This window comes from Ornithodoros turicata, chromosome 4, assembly GCF_037126465.1.
Source record: "Ornithodoros turicata isolate Travis chromosome 4, ASM3712646v1, whole genome shotgun sequence".
Taxonomy (NCBI): domain Eukaryota; kingdom Metazoa; phylum Arthropoda; class Arachnida; order Ixodida; family Argasidae; genus Ornithodoros; species Ornithodoros turicata.
In genome coordinates, this window is record NC_088204.1 from 897018 (window position 1) to 914187 (window position 17170).

General features: G+C 43.5%; 3 protein-coding genes across 3 annotated transcripts; 2 read left to right on the top strand and 1 right to left on the bottom strand.

Annotated features, from left to right (window-relative positions):
- The first annotated feature begins 364 nt into the window (after positions 1 to 364).
- LOC135390596 (sorting nexin lst-4-like) lies at positions 365 to 10471 on the top strand. The gene is made up of 16 exons (XM_064620347.1): positions 365 to 732; positions 1022 to 1105; positions 1161 to 1235; positions 1427 to 1585; positions 2721 to 2854; positions 3387 to 3477; positions 3819 to 3944; positions 4842 to 4956; positions 5010 to 5140; positions 6717 to 6814; positions 6892 to 6995; positions 7141 to 7218; positions 7291 to 7367; positions 8507 to 8596; positions 8663 to 8869; positions 9700 to 10471. The coding sequence occupies exons 1-16, from the start codon at positions 709 to 711 to the stop codon at positions 9748 to 9750; spliced, it is 1644 nt and encodes a 547-aa protein (XP_064476417.1). The 5' UTR covers positions 365 to 708; the 3' UTR covers positions 9751 to 10471.
- An 853-nt stretch (positions 10472 to 11324) lies between these two features.
- Positions 11325 to 13942, bottom strand: LOC135390593 (protein adenylyltransferase Fic-like). Its single transcript, XM_064620345.1, has 3 exons — positions 13434 to 13942; positions 12518 to 13149; positions 11325 to 12275 (listed from the first exon to the last, which is right to left on the bottom strand). The coding sequence occupies exons 1-3, from the start codon at positions 13822 to 13824 to the stop codon at positions 11841 to 11843; spliced, it is 1458 nt and encodes a 485-aa protein (XP_064476415.1). The 5' UTR covers positions 13825 to 13942; the 3' UTR covers positions 11325 to 11840.
- Positions 11810 to 16809, top strand: LOC135390516 (uncharacterized). Its single transcript, XM_064620210.1, has 3 exons — positions 11810 to 14507; positions 14565 to 14851; positions 16558 to 16809. Exons 1-3 carry the CDS (start codon positions 14260 to 14262, stop codon positions 16764 to 16766), a joined length of 744 nt encoding a protein of 247 aa, XP_064476280.1. The 5' UTR covers positions 11810 to 14259; the 3' UTR covers positions 16767 to 16809.
- The last annotated feature ends 361 nt before the right edge of the window (positions 16810 to 17170 follow it).

The following is a 17170-nucleotide window of genomic DNA, read 5'->3' on the forward strand; positions in this document are numbered from 1 at the left end:
GGTGCGGAGCTATGTTTTAAGACAGTCCACGATTTTGGGGGGCGGTGCATGTGATGAGCGTTGTAAGGACCGTAAAAACACCGAAAAAAATGATTAATAAAGTCGCTGACTGCCAACTGGGCTTGTGACGGTGGATCAACGAATATTCTGGCGAAACAAGTGTTTTCGGAGAACCTTACCATGGAGGGCGGTGGCCTTCAGGTATGCTTGCTTTTGAAACATAGCGAGAACTGTCGAACTTTTCCGGGATGCTTATTAAACCCTTCATACATCTGTCAATAGCTGAATCAATAATATCTGTCACTTTGATATTCAACAATGTCTGACGCTTCCAGTGCAGACAAAACCGGGTGGTCCGTTCAATTTATCATCTAGGCTATGCAACTTAACTATGTGTAGCTCTCGGAAACAACAAACAATTTGTCACAAATAAAATTCAAGGTTGCGGAATTGAATGCATGACGCATCTTTGTGTTAACTGATGGATTCATATCGTCGCGTTGATGGGTGTTATCTGACAGGCTAATCGACGCTAGTAAAAAATGTTACAGCCAACATAGATGCGTCACCAAATCATGAGTGTGATGTATCATAATCTGTCCGCGCGTTCCTTCAAAAGTCGCCACAGATCTTTTTCTCTGCATAAAATCTCTGGCCGATGTGAATTTCGCGAGTAATTCAGAGTGACTTGCCTTTCTTTCATGCTTTATGGAGACCTCAAAACGGCTGAAGGTATGTTACCCGTTGTTTGTCCTACTATTACAGTTTTAATAGCAGTATTTGAAGAGGAGTTACAGACGGATGATTTCTTCATTATTATCATAATAAACTTATCATATACAGGGTGTGTGGCTCCGGTGACTCTCAGGTACGTGTGCAAATGCCACTGGAGTTTATCTGCACACACCCTGTACATCGGATCAATATCAACTTCCCCATTGTTTTGTGCGCAAGACATCATCGCATGTCAGACTTTGCGTTGCAGCCAAGCTGACTGAACACTCATTATTCTCTGTTAAAGGCAAAGGCGCTGTACGACTTTGAACCGCAGGCTCCCGGAGAAATTGGCATTTGGGCCAACGAGACTGTCACTGTGATCAACAAGGTGCGATCACATGGACATTGAACACTGTCGATTGATGTTGAAATAAATTGCGCAGGACGTGGGCGAGGGCTGGTGCGAGGGCATCAACAGCAGAGGAGAGACTGGGCTCTTTCCCGAAAATTATATTGAGGTAAACTTGTCTCGGTTATGAGAAGGGTCGAAATCTATGGCAGAATGTTGAGGCATCAAAAAGGTATTTGACAAAACTCTCGAGAATATTAGGCGCATTTTAGATATTCTTAGCTGTCAGCATTATAGAAATTTGCACCGAAATTGATTCGTTCACTAGGAGAAATAAAGTTTGTTTCTGGCTGTGAACAGTTGATATCGTCTCCACCCCCACCGTCCATGCCTCCCCCACCGTTGCCTCACATGTACACGGAGAAGGATACGACGTCAACTTCTGCGCCAGCCACTTTCGATAACGGAGATGACTGGGACGATGACTGGGACGACGATGACTCCAACCAGGGTAGCCAGGTGAGAAAAGGTCCATTTTGTATTAACTGGGATCTAGTTTGGTCCAAGGTGGAACAGAAAGGAATTGAAATGTTGAGGAGACCGAAAAGGTCTCTTCCCCGCTAGTTACGCTGAAGCTACTTTGGGGATTCAAAATTATAACAAATAAGGAGGCAGGCAAACCATCAGAGCTGGGTCCAGTGCATGATTGGTGTCATGAACAGCATCATGAGAGGTGATAAAAAAACCTAAAATACCATCGAAAATCCCCTTTATAAAGTGTTTTTGGCAAGGACTAGGATCGTACCGGGTTGTGGGCTCCTTTAGAGAGAGAATGAAAGATGGCGACTTGACTCCGTCCACACAAGTAGTGCTGCAGGGAGTCCATGGTGAATGAATTTTGGCTAGGAAACCTCGCTGCTACACTTATCGCGCTACAAGATCAGGATAGACCTCCGAGGTGAGGATTGTTTCTGTGAATGAAATTGTTGCGCAGTTGAGCAGATTTGAATGGTGGGTGCTGATGGGGGATGAATGAAGCGGAGCTTTGAGTCATCTTAAAAGGACTAAAGGAAGTGAAACAGCAGTATGGTTTCAGAAATCGACCGCAACGGAGACGACAGCCCCTTTAACTGTCATTTCTTCTTTCCATTTTCACTGTCACTTCACTGTCACTTTCACTGTCATTTCAGTGTCGCATCTGTCACAAATAGCGTAGGACATGTTGTACGACAAGGAGCATAACGCTACGTTCCACGCGGCAATCACCTGCGCTGGGCTTATATCATGATGATGTTACTATCACTGGAGCTTCCTGAGATGCAGAGGGAGTGCGAATCTTTAAAACTTGTTTATTTAATGCGTAAGCTGTTTTCATAAAAGAAACTTTGCCAAGTAGACGGTGAAGCAGTGCCAAACATTGCCGTATAGGTTTCACACACGTTTCTATATGCGGTAGTCCCCTTAACTTGAGATAAATCATTCTCGGAAACAAGGACTTGGCTCACACAATCCTTGTTCTCCACAAAATTTTCGCAGCTGCGCTGCTTATATCCATGGCATCAGCTTAATTAAGCTGTGAAGGGCAAATTATTCTAGAGAGGGAATAAAGTACGGCATTGTAACCATGTTCTAAAAATTTTCTCTCTCTCTCCAGGATTTGAATCAACACCCTCAGCTGTCAGGACCTGGCAACTTTGGCTTGTCCCTACCAAACCGTCCGACACTATCGGACATTGGGAGCAAAGGAGACCAATCTACTAAAAGTGGCACTGTCAAGCGCTTCAATCGGTTTGTGTCCTTGTTCCGTACTGGATTCCGATGTCTGCATTGTGACCAGGGAAGGGTAACGGACATATTTTCGTTACCGTTTCCATTTTGGTTACTGCTATATTTTTGTTGCCGTTATCCGTTTCTGATACCAGCTTTTCAATTTCTTTTCCGTTACGTTTCTGTTTCTTGCAATGAAGGACTGTGGACATATTTTCGTTACCGTTTCCATTTTGGTTACGCTATATTTTCATTGCGTTATCCGTTTCTGATACGAGCTTTTCAGTTTCTTTTTCGTTACGTTTCCGTTTCTGTTTCTTGCAATGAAGGACTGTGGACATATTTTCGTTACCATTTTCATTTTGGTTACTGCTGTATTTTGTTGCCGTTATCCTTTTCTGATACCAACTTTCAATTTTGTTCCCGTCACGTTTCCGTTTCTGTTTCCGGCAATGAAGGAACTGTGTCCACGTTTCCATTATGTTACCCTTCCCTGGTTGTGACACTTTCTGTGGGGCACCATATTTGTACTTTACTCTCGATTTCCTTTTAGGTTTTCCAATTTTGTCAAGTCTGGAGGTGAAGCATGGCTACTTGGTAGTATAAAGCCACAGCCAAATTCTCTCGACGCCGTACAGATCATGGTAGACATTTTTTCTGCGAGCTTTCTGGAGTTTGGAGCGTGTAATACAGCCTCCAATTTTAGGGTTGCACCCAGTAAAACCCACGTTTATCCCCGCCCTAATTGCAGCATCGTCTCTTCAGATAAATCCTGGAAAACCCCAAAACCCAAACTCTCCTCCCCAAACTTCTCAGAGTTTGAAAAATTAATAAAACTGGAAGACATAGAGAGGGCATTGTTTGACTTGAATAGGCTTATCAAATGCATGGAAATTGTTGTTTGTTTACATTTTAAATCGCTGCTTACAACATAAAAGAAAGAGAAGAATCGGCAAGGAAAATGGACGAACGTCTGTCTCGACAGGAACATGAGGGTGAAATGGTTTGGTCACCAAACAAGAATCCTTACTTATGTGAAGTTTCATCCCCAAAGAAGGAGAGCAAGTTGAAAGGACTCAAGAGCTTTATCGCCTATCAAATAACACCCTCGGTAAGCAATTACTTTGACTCAGGTTAATCTTCCATAACAACTGTGCAAGCACAAGTTGAGGGGCTATTCACTACTGAAATATTTACTGCGTAAATTTAAATAAAGTAGTATCCTAAGTATAAGTGCCCAAATAGAGGCTAGAGATGAGTTCACGTGGTGAGGTGAGAAAGGATTAAAATTGAAACAATATGACCAGGTGACCGCACTTGTAGACTGCGTTTGAACCCTTCTTCTGTGGGAATCCCTTCAGAATCCCACAGCCCCCGAGAAAATAGGCACAGCAGCCCAAATGAAAGGATTGCGTTTTAAGTATGTACACGAAGTCTGGGTGCAGAACCCTGACCCAGCACACCAAGAAGCCTCTGTTCATAAAAAAAAAAGTATCAGGTCCTGTCTTAACTAAACCCCTCTCACGCACTACATTACTCCTGGTCATTGATAAACCTTGAACTTAACCCTTTGCTTTACATTTGGACAGTAAACCCAATTGTGTTGTCCTCCCACTTGTCCTTTGGAGGCTATTATCCGAGGTTAGCTGATTCCAACTAGTAGCAGTTTTTGCGTTATGACCACGACTAAAGGTCTCAGCGAGCACCATAAATCTCTTTAGAAACTTTACTAATGTGAATGTGCACGTTGCACATGTTGCACTGCTCAGGACTACTAGCAGACATGCATTGGAAATATGACTCGTAAAAAAGGAAACACCAAAATAGCTACCGTATTTGTTGCTGCATCCGCATTTGTGAGGGTCGGGAGAACCTCTCTCTTATTTCGTTAGAGGGCGACGCTTTTCAAGTGGGGGCAGTGGGAAAAAATGAAATGTTTTTCACCTCCTTAGGTGGAAGGATTTAATTATGTCCCCGATTTTAACGCACGGTACTCTCTCGCGGGCAGTTCAATCAGATCCCCGTGAGCAGACGTTACAAGCACTTTGACTGGCTACACGAACGGTTGCAGGAGAAGTTCTCCCTTATCCCAGTGCCCCCGCTGCCCGACAAGCAGATCTCAGGCAAGTGCCGTGGATTCTCTCGTCGCAGAACTGATTCTCACGTCTGTGTGCAGGACGCTACGCGGAGGAATTCATCGAACACAGGATGGCTCTGCTGCAGTTGTGGGTCAGTAGGATATGCAGACATCCGGTCCTATCGCAGTGTTCAGTCTGGATGCATTTCCTTACCTGCCGAGACGACAAGGTGACAATAATTTTGCGATATCTTGCGGTTTGGCTTTCTGCTTGCATCGTGCATCATTGCCTTATCTCGTAAATTAAATTGTACCTGCCTATATGGATCAGTTGGTAAGCGTGTACTATCCCCACCTACTGATCCCCAGGTTGAGGGGTCCATCACAGCCTACCATGCCAGCAACTAGGTGGCACGGTACAAGTTGCTGCACTGAGGGACGTTGAGTATGATGCACTGTGTACCGAGATTTTAGCGCACGTTAAAGAACTCTCACGTGGGCGAAATTATTCCGCAGATTGACCACTGTGGCGTCACTCATGATCACAGTTGTCTCACGTTGTAGACCCACAAATTATTATTAATAAATGAAATTACTGGATAATATGCGTGTCTAAAAAGCGTGTTCTTGGCACGTAAAATCGCATACTGTCTGGACAATACCGGGAAAGATACATCACCTATTCATTGGTGGTGACCCCAAGGTTGGGCTAAAGAGTGGAAAGTGGCACCACTGGCTGTGCAGTCTTACAGCTTGATTGTGGTTTACAAAGATGACAGGACATCCCGATGGTGAGCAGTTTCCCGTGAAGCGTGCCCAGGATGCATAATATCCCCCATCCATGTTTGTAGTTACTTTGCATTGTTAAAGAGAAAAAAAGTCACCCGGATACTGAAGGGGTAGTGTGTTACAATGCGATATATCTCTCGCCAAGTTCATTTCCTTCATTTCATCTACTATTTACTGCACACGCGACTAGGGGCAAACTAAGTCGTAAAGGCCGACCCACGTATGACGTTTTCTCGATGGCAAAATGTCGAGGTCTCGGTGGTTTTCTGCTCAGCTCCGAAAACAATAGGAACAAACCTGTTTCACTGACGACTGGAGTGAGCAGACACTTGAGGCGAACGGTGGAAGTGACGCATCCGTCTTGACCAATCGGTGCCTGCCAGAGGCGGTCGCTGGCACAGCAGTGTGTGGCACCTGGACAGACAGTGAAAATAGCAGCTGACCAAGTGGGCAACACAGTTGAGGACAAGGAGCATTCCTGCTGTGGAAGGAATTTAAAAAAAGCAGTCCCAGTCGCAGAATACCTAGATTCTCGCTGCGATTGCTTCCCTCTACCCTTGAACACCTTATGGTCCCACAAAATGACTTCATATTCCTTTCCCTCGCTTTCTTTTTTGTTTTATTTTGTGTATGTGTTTGTGGGATTCTGTTAACAAATTATATGCGTGCAATATTGCGTTTTATATTCCAAATATGAAACCTTAGCTCTTCCTCACCTTGTTCTTGCTCTTGAGATAGAACGCCGCTAGGGGCTCCAAAGGTCAAGCATCGTCGCGCAAGGAACTGTCAAGAAATCGTCATTTGTGGGTGGGCCCAGCGGTTTACCGTGAGGCCGACGTCACGACTGCGCAGCTCGACGCTTTTCTGTTGAGAAAAACGTCGTATGCAGGTCCCGCTTAAGATGCAATGAATGGTTGGAAAATCCCCTCAAATACTAAATACCTGCCTAGAGTTATACAAATTGATGCCTGCATTAATAGTCAAGCTTGAGTTAATATAGCTAAAGTATCTTAACAGCAATGGAAACTAGGCAAGCGGAAAGCAGAGAAAGACGATTTGTTGGGTGCACACGTCTTCGCTGTGATCCAGTGTCCGCAATCGCCTGGAGCCTGCTCGTATGTGAGTGCTTTGGCCTCATTCGTATGCACTCCTAAGTATTTAACAATTAATGAGCGTTGAACCATTTCCACAGTGAAAGATGCATGGAAGCCTTCTCAAAGTTTTCCGAAAAGATGGACGTCGGTGTAAATAGCCTTTACAAGACGGCGCACAACCAGATGAAAAAATGCTCGCAGCGTAAGTGCTTTGGAATGTCTTCTGGATGATAGTTTGAGATTGGTCCTTAAAAATGTATCCTAGCCTGCCCACCACAGGAAAGGATCTCGGGAGTTTAGGTGCTATTCCTATTGCTGCCTAATACTTGCTCTTTATTTTACTACAGACTACAAACAGGAGTGTTTAAAAATTGCAAACTCACTCGGCGAGCTTGTGCAAGCTTTTGAGCTTGACAAGACACAACGTAAGTGCATAATACCTCATTGGGTCACAAATGTGTATCCTTCCATTAATTTTGGCACCATCTGCGTTAAAGGTTCTACTCAGTTAACGGAAGCGTTAAAGCACACTGGTGACACATACAGGTCTGTGGGTGACATGTACGAGAACAAGGTAATGCTCTCGTTGATATTCGATATGGCAGGATATGACATGCTACTGGAAACTTTCCAGGAACTTTCTCCCTGAAGTTCAGACATTACTGATGTACATATTACCCAGTGTTGTACATAACACTGTAACACCGTTACTGCAATCGATACTTATTCGGTATCGAAGTGCGGATTGCGATACATTTTTAAATCGATATCGGAAAAGTGTTTCCGTTCAAATTTACGTGAATGTGATCTCGGTATCGTTACTGTTATCGATACTCGTTTTTTAGTGAGCCCACCCTTTCTTTACCAGTCATATTTCTTTCATTTCATTTTAGTGCGCCATAAAGTGAAACCAGTACCACAAACATATAACACGGTAAGGTGTGTCACAACATCTCTAGGAGCTTGCACGCGCCCAAGCCCTCTTCCAGGAGAGCGATTCCCATTTTTCAAACTTGGATCCTGGCCCTCTTGAGTTCTAATACAAACCGAGTGCTCACATAAGCGAGGTTTCGGTGTTGCAGATTTCATGCAACTTCATATTTTCAGCAAAGGTAGTGGGTAAAGTATTGCACTACTTCTTTGTAGTAACAGTAGTGGTACTCCATTACGTTAAAAAGGGAGTATCGGTATTTCGCTACTTTTTACCGAAGTAACGTTACCGGTATCTCGATACCATATTTCGGTAGGGTTGGTATTAGCAACTCACCCTGTCATGGAGCAATAACATCCCACTGTGTTGCGCCAAGTGTGTTATACCATTTACAAACTGGCGATTTTGTTGACCCACCTGGTAACACCTAACATTGAAACAGTCTGGAAAATTTCCGTAGCACTTGGTATATTGTACAGCTCCGGTCAAACTTAATAATAACGCTGGAAAAAAACGTGGTCTCGTTCCTGAGCGCGATTACAGCAACCCTTGGGCCGTGAGGAAATTTTTATTGAACAAAATTATTTGGTTAGTTTAATGCGAGGATTTTGTTCTCGCGGTATTCCCGCAGTGCCCCAAGGGTGCCCCAGTTTCCGACACTGGAAAATGAGACCAAATTTTTCCAGCGTTATTACTAAGGTTGACCAAAGCTGTACATGCTAGTCTATCTTATTCACCATGTACCTAGGTTCATAGAGTGAAATGGCCTTTCAACTTTGCAGTTGAAACATTGTTTCGAAGCCATGGGAGACGTCTTGTACGAGTACAAAGGCATTCTGGCAGTGTGGCCAGAAGTGATCAGTTACCATAAGGTAGATACCATTCGTAAAGTCTGACAGTGCAAATAATACGGCGCCTTTTGCCCGGACCTTGCGCAGAGCTTTCTCAATAAAAATCGTGAGTACCACAAGCTGCGTGACGAAGCCAAGCTGTCAGCGGATGAACTGGATGGCATCAACCAGCGGACAGACGTAGTGTCCTTTGCCACCATGGCAGAAATTAGCCATTTTCAGCAAGAACGGGTTCTCGACTTCAATGCCATGATGTACAAATTTTTGGGTGGCCAGATCGAGTTCTACGAAGAGGTAGGACGTGCTTCTTTTTTTATTTATTTATTCATTCAAGATACCCCAAAGGTCAAGAGACATTACATGGGGAGTGAAATAACAAACAATTGGTACGGAGTATAATGGAGTACGTGCATGCACGCACACACACTCTCACACACACTTTCTCTCTCTCTGTGGCTTCTTACATGGGTAGCTAAGCAGGCCCTTCCTCTACAAAAGCCAGATTATAAGCAAGTGCACATACATAAAACATTGATGACCACACTTAAGATCCAGCGGTGTGCTTCTCTCCCAGTGCATGGGCTCAGTCTTATCTGTTTGCAAGCACCTTGATAAAACGTACGATTCTTTCCTAAAACTCTACAAACCAATAGTGGAAGTATACCGAGTGAACAAGTTGTGGGGGAGACCAGCTCGTCGAGGCTATATTGTACAGTGTTGGCAGCATGATGCCCATTGTTGGAGTGTTTTTTTTTTCTTCTTGTGTGTGTGCGCTTTCATGTGTGTCTAAGCCGCTCATATTCAATTCATCTAGTACCTTGCGCATATTTTACCGTTACACGCGTTTATGACACGAATTAAGAAGGGGGGAATTTATTGGCAGAAAAAAAAAAGGAAAGCGAAGGCTTCTAAATACAGTATGAGCATAAATTTGCGAATAGACTGGAATTTGAAAATTTGTTTGCATGAATTGCAAGTACAAGATATTGATACTATACACAAAATAGTAATGCGAGCCTACTGTGGGTGAAAGCTGTCGTTGATTCATAGCGTAGAGATGTTGAAGCAACATTTCTGTATTTCCCAACTACAATCTATTTGTTCTGTTTTGACCAAATCATTAGGTTGTGCGGAACCTGAGAGAAACGCAACAGCATTTTGCCCCACCTCAGTAGTTACCCTCCAAGAAGAACGCCACTCTCATTCCGTCGCGGAAACATCGGTGTTTGCTGGCTGTGCATCTTTATTTTGGTGCAACGCTGTTTTTTATGAACTGGTGCCATCATGCAAGAAGATGACGTACATTTTGACAGCTAGTTCCAGTTCTATTGTGGCAGGTGTCTGTAAAAGTGGACTTCAAAATTCCTTTTCTACGAAGATACTTTGGTTTCAAACTTTGTGTAACAGGATCTTATTGCCTGGTTTAGTAGACATGAATAGAGATATACTTTATTTTGCTAGGGCTAAATCCAGTACTGCATTGTTAGCATTGTTACAATGCATCAGGCAGTGAGATGCTGGATCGTTTGGAGAATTGTTTAAAAATCATGTACATGTTTGTTAGCAAATCTTTGTTTAGAAGCGCCTTTATGTGCATGCTGCAGAATTACAATCACTATGCATCATATTTTGTTTTCTGTAACGTATTTCTTCTTTTTTTTGCATAATAATCGCGTAAGTTTTGCAGCATCTATCATGCAGAAGTGTAAACCTGTGAGGGTAAGTTCTTGTTTTATTCACCTTCACACTCATGTGCATGACAGAGGCACCAAAAACTGTGTTCCAAACCCTTTACGTGAGCAGAACACAGGCAGTGTAATAAGTTTTCACGATAAAGGCTGGCTGTTATAAATAAATGATAAATTTTTGCAAATTAAATTATTAATTGCAATTTCATTTTCTGCGTAAAGAAGATTTGGTTCTGTTCAAAGTCAATCTTGCAAAGAAAGGCCAAAATGAATCCATTCCACGAAGCACACAATATAACACTGACAGAAATGTGTTCCACTAGTCTTTAAAAGGTGTGGACACGTTTGAAAAGGAGCCAACCTTACGAGTTTACGTTAATAAATACCGTCGAGTAAAAGAAACCCTCTTTTTATGTGAGGCACATCTCTGCTTTTAATATTCCCCCATTGCATGCATTTACAAGATTTAAGTGGTTTTGTCCCCAAGTTGGCTTCATATTCTATGGTTTCGGAATACAGTCATTACGAGTGTAGTGTGACAAAGCAGATCTTACAGGTTCCAACACATTCATTGTTTTCACATCGTTCAGCAGATGACAGGGATGTCTGTTGTTTTGTGTGCTTTCCCCCTTTTGGAATACGTTCACCACACCGCTGTTGCAGAGCACCCTATACGTTTTCTTTGCGCAAGAATAGTTTATCATAAAAATTTGCCAGAAAGTAAGAACCAGGCACACTGTGTGCAATGTTCACATTTGTGGTCACTTGCAGGTAATATGAATTGCTTTCTCGTACTCCTCGTTTGCATATCGCCAGTCATCAAAACTTGCAAGCTGTTAGGGGCAGCACATGGAAACTGGCATTGACTACTGTTTCAGTCAAATCTTGCATTGTTCAGCCTCCGCAGTGATTTATCAAATTTCATTTCATTTCAGTTTATTTCCCGCTATGCCGCAGTACAGCATAATGGGAGGGTGCTGCCAAACAGCAGTGAGAGCCCGCCCTAAAATTTTCTGAGATTGCACAATGTTTAGTTGCTGACAAGTGGAGAATGCATGACATATCTTAGTCCATTAGCAGTCTGGTGCATTTATTCAGAAACACCTACATAGTGTTTGTGCCGCTATTTATTATAAGCAAATACAGACTAGGGTTGAACATAAAATACTGTCGGTAACTCGTGAACACTGACAATTCGCAATCTAAAAGTGGTAATGCAAATCTCATAAATGCAATGCTATGTACACGTTGGTTGTCAGCATTGGTTCAGTATCAACTATACTACATAATAAGTTAACTATTCACAGTGATAAGAATATTTTTCCTGGAGAAACAAAATATTCCCTTAGGCATCATAGACTGTGGTCTTGACAGGAGCCGGTAGTGACACAAAACAGTGCCCATAAAAGTACAGCCCGTCTGCTGTGTTAGGCCTTAGCAAATCTCAATACGCTATACTGCTCAACAGTGACAAGCAGAATTTATCATTGCATTTACAACACTGAATGAAAAAATGAAAACTTGAAACCTCCCACTGATGCAACGAGTCTCAACATAGTCTAGCAACATGCCAAGTGTCACGTGTTTATGAACACTACTTCGCTCTCGTTACTGTCCTGACTAGTCAGCGCCCTCTGGTGCTTGGCATACTCCGTCGCGTAGAGGTAGACGTCCAACGTCCGTTCCGTGCACTCCGCGATGAAACGCACAAACGGTCTGACGTCTCCCTCGTTGCCCAACTGCAGGTACTCGTAGTAGAGTGCACGGTCTTGCTTGCGTACGATAACTGGTGGGTAGCCAACCCGCATCAAGAGGAGGTTCATTAAAAGGCGCGCAGTCCGTCCGTTTCCGTCAACAAATGGATGAATGTAGACGAGCTTGTAGTGTGCCAATGCAGCATATTTCACAGGGTGCAGTCTGAGGACTTGTTCCGAGTTTAGCCAGTCGACAAAGTCTTCCATGAGGTCGTTCAGTTCGCTAGCTCTCGGAGGAGTGTGTTCCCCGACGTAGACCTGCAAAGTGTTCAGACAAGTTTGTAAAGGATCTTGCATCTTTGTGGAGCCAGTACAATGCATATTGTCCCTGTCGTCACATTTTTCATGACCATGGTCGTGGAAACATTTTTCACTTTGCAGTGGAAACTGTATGCTGGCACCTTTGTTGCGGGGTAAAAGTTTCTTTGATACACCACTAGGGAGAGTACCCTCACGCACCCTAGCTCTGACAAAAATATTTTTGACAGAAAGGAACCTACCTGCGATTGCCTGAGCATTCCCGCATCGATTGGGTTGACGTTTCCGAGCACTCTTCGATGCATTTGCAAGATATCGTTGACGGTCAATATTCCCTTATTGACGAGCGTGTTGTTGACATATTTTAGTGCCGCTTCCAAACCTAGAATCTCATTGTGTTCTATAATACTCTTCCCAGGAACGGCCATACGCGTCTCCACGACCATACGCGTCTCCGCGAGGGTCATTGTGTTTCCTTCTATTGCGACCGTGTGATGAATGTGTTGAAAGTAGGCTTCCTTCTTCATCCTTTTCAGCGACGGATCGCTCTCCGGAATCTGGATGAGGAACATTCGCTTCTTGTCGATGCGCGATAGCTGTTTCTCGTCCAGTTTCTCAACCACCGGAAGGGTGCGCTGTCGATTGACGAGTGCCTGCGAGTGGTCCGGTTTCACAACCAGGGCTCGCGTGTACATGTGGTCGGCTTTGATGAAATCTTTCTTGTGGTTCTCGAGGAACTCTCCGTACTCTGTGAGAATGTCTGGATGGCTCGGGTCCAGGATCATGGCGTGCTGAAAGAGCTTGAGGGCCTTTTCGTACTTGCCCATTTTTGTCATGTGTCGGGCGGCTCGCAAAGATGTTGTCGCTTCGACCTCTGAGAGAAAGACAGTATTGCAGTGGGTTTGTGAGCACACCGCTGAAGCTAGGTAACAAGTACGAAATCAATAAAAATTGTAAGACAAACCTGAGACAAAAAGGGACACACGCAACTCTCGTTACAACTGTTTTACGCGTTGTGCGTGCGATTTGGAAAAGTAATCATTCAGGTACGTAGCAAATTGGAAGCATGAAATTTTCACACTGTCCCGAAAGCAACACCGATAACATGATTCAGTACGAGGCATACTATACACACAGCGGTGACAAAGACATACGTACCATCCCTTTCTCTTTCTTCATTTCGTTTTCGTGCTTGCAAGTGGTTATAAACATCAATGTATTCTTCGTTCACTTGAATCTCTTGAGAGTCTGGCAAGAAGTTTGGCAAGCTGCGTTTTTCTGCCAGCTCAGTTTTCCCAATGTACGGCGTCAGTTCTAACTTGGGCGGCAGAACGGGTTGCTTTCGTAACCGCCATAAGGAAGGAGCCCAGGTTAGAGCTAAACTTACAAGCAACACGACCACTCCTACGATCACAAACGAGGCACCGAAACTGATCACATATTTCTGCGATCTGAGGTCCTGGAACATGAGTGACATCACCCAGTGATGTGTAGACATCACCATGCTTTCAAATTTCACATAAAACCACACGAAAGCGTTGAAATTCATCACCGAGGGCTGTGAAAAACAGCGCGGGTAACATTACTCTGCTGCTTCTACCAAAAGACCAAAATGACGAAAACAACGCCGACAACGCGTCAGCATTACGACCCGACACCGGATGTTGCGTTGTAATGGCATGGTTTGTAACGGAGCAGAAATGGCATATAATCAAATAGTCTGTTATTAGACATTTATTCGGACTTAAATATATACACAAGTTTGTTTTAAATACGACAAATATTCCAATAACCGGTAATAAGTACGATGATTTTTTCTTTTTTTGTGGATTTCAGCTAATTGGTTTCGATTTTAATATTATTAATGCTAACTTTACCTTGCACGATGATTAAAACAAATTATGTTACATCAACTTCTCCTTTGAGCATAAAATTTTGTATCTCTCAGTTCTTACTCGAAGTACGATAATATGGCCCTATATGTATGTTTTTAAAAATGGCGGCAGCCAGTCGATTGAACCGGTCTCTTGGTGCTGGAGATGGCAAATCGAATATTCCTAATAATTCCCTGCGGAATGAGGATGATGTGGAGTACGATATAACGTTCCCATCGCCTGGAAAGCGCCGGTCGGATTTTTCGACTGCCAAAGAGCCAGTTGTTTACTTGCTCGGCTGGGCAGGATGCAAACATAGACACTTGTCAAAATACGGGGCCGTCTACGAGGAACAAGGGTGAGCTAGTGGTACTCTTAAGCTGATCTCTTGTAATAAGTTTTTTCTTCCTCCCAGATGCATAACTGTCAAGTACATTGCACCACCCAAGTACTTTTTTCAACCGAAATTGAGCGGCAGTGTTTTGGAAGACCATGCTTTCACATTAGTAAATCTCATCGAAGACTTGAAGCTTGAAGAACATCCATTATTTTTCCACGTCTTCAGCAATGGTGGGGCATTCGTCTATTCGCTAATGAGTCGCCAGATTCGTGACAGGGTTGAAATCATGTCTAAGGTACGTACTACGCGAGACAAAATGATTCGGTTTTTCGAAACTCTCGACTTGGAAATGCAACATGTCGGTACATTTTTTTCTCCATTCTCATCGATAACTTTGTTATTGTTCTCAAGTAAAGGTTGTGTCGAAAAGGAACTATAAAAGACCGGAGAACGCCTGCCATTACACATTCTATTTCTTTAAGCGACATTAGGCAGAATGAACCATGTTGATAGAGTTTCTAATTATACCACAAGTCATGCTATATTCTAACACCACCTTGAATGTCACTTCTTCATGATGCAGAAGGTAAGCAAGCAGGCCCCAGCACCAACTGACGCAGAATCATATTGCCTCCCACAATCTTTACATAACTATAGTGGATGCCCATCATTGTCAGCACAAGCTTTATTAACTAAATTCTATTTGCTTCCTTGTGCCATCAGCATGCAGCGAGATATCATCATTACAGCGTTGCATAGACAGTCACGTGCTCCTCAGATCAAAGTATTGACCTAATATTAGGTATTATCCTAGCTGTTTGTAAAACAACTCTCACATCTTGCAAAAGTTGTGTGCCAGCAAAAAATGTCACCTGCTCACAACGCTTCATCGTCATAAAGCAAGTCAGCAGCATATGCTACCACCAGATGACTGTAAATGTTTTCAATAAATCAATTATTCCCAAAAGACCCTGGGGAGGGCTTTACATCGAAGTAGCAGGTATCGTGTGAAAAAAAAGAAAAATAAGTGCAGAGAAAATAGCAGAAATTTGAGTATGTAATGAAATCTAAAGTGAACAACCACCAGCAAACAGACTGTGCATGTGTAGCATACAGTAGAGTAGCCAGAAAGATATTTTGGGAGCGGCTCTATGGGAACTTCAGATGGGGGAGGAGGACTTCCCCCTTGTTCTCCTCTCCCAAATGCACTACCAAGGGTACGGTCTCGAGGGGTTTGAACCTCGAAATCCCCCCTCTGGCTACTCCACTGGCAGTGTATAAATAATTGCATCGTGCTGATAGATATCGCCGTATAACGCATTTTTTTTTTTTCCAATCATCACTAATCTGTATAACCCAGATTCGGGCGTGATGTTCGACAGTGGCCCTGCCCGTGTCGGCTTCTGGTGCACGTCAAAGTGATTGGCGTCACTGATGTCTGGCCACGCGATCCTTCCGCTATACGGACAGTTTCCTGCACGCTGTGGCATTACGACTGCTCACTTCACTGCACACAATAGCGGAATTCTTCCTGGGGAAGCAACACGAGTTGGCGCTGGGTTGCGTACGACGCTTTTGCTCGACGAAACCACCCTTATGTCCTCAGCTCTTCCTGTATTCCAAAGGTGATGATGTTTGCCCTCACGAGAGCATAAGAGAGTTTTGCAGAAGGCAGAAGGGCACGTGGGCGTTCAGTTAGTCGATTAAAATAGTGTCGCGGAGAACTCTCGAGTGTTCTCTGTTGTTTCTTGGACTTTCTGAGAGCTGCCATAGAGGCATAGAGCTACGCAAAATTATTCTCATTATCTTTAGTGTTTCATATTGCTTCTGTAAGAGCTCACAAAAGCGAATCTGATAACGCCACGGCAGACAATCTTTGGATGCTGTTATCCTCCGTTGACTTTTGAGTACGATTGACTCATTCTGGCAGATTTTGTATTTGACTCAATACCTGCATCGTAATTTCCCGGCGGGATATAATTAATTTAAATTAAGTTTGTTTTATGTATAGCGAGCCCCAATGAATGTGTCATGGTGTAGCCAGTGTCCGAGTAATTTTGGACTAACACCTCCACCATTTTCTTTTTCAATCAATCAACCGATCAATCACACCTGGTTCTTGCTTCTACAATAGGTGGAGCAAGTTTCTGGAGCAGCTCGCCGCACGTGCAGCATCTGGTTATGTACAGAGAGCAGTACATGAAAAGCGTCGTCGACTTCATGCAGAGTTGTCTCAGTGGGAAAGCCTTAGAGCAAGACAAAGTAGTAGCGCCATGATGAGAGATATGCCCTAGCTGTATTCGACGCAGATATGACAGACGTGTTCTTCCGTCTTTTTGATGAAAGTGATTCCTCAGGAAGATCTCAGACTGCTGCACATTTCATGCAAATACTAACCTGAGCAAAAGCACTATCTGCTGAATACTCATGTGGCTGTAGGCTGTAGTCTGCACACTATTATATGTGATCTCAGTTTCAAGAAATTTTACTATAAGTTTTCGTGTTTAACTGCGTTTAATGTGCGGCGTGTGACTTTTTGCTGGTCATATATTGTCTTGTTCTGCTATTATTTAGGGCCACTTTCAGAGGCTGCAATTCCTGTTGTGATATATATTGTTTCATTTTTAAGCGTAACTGTATTGTTTCATCTACTCCTCATTCCCTTATTTTTTGGGGGGGTG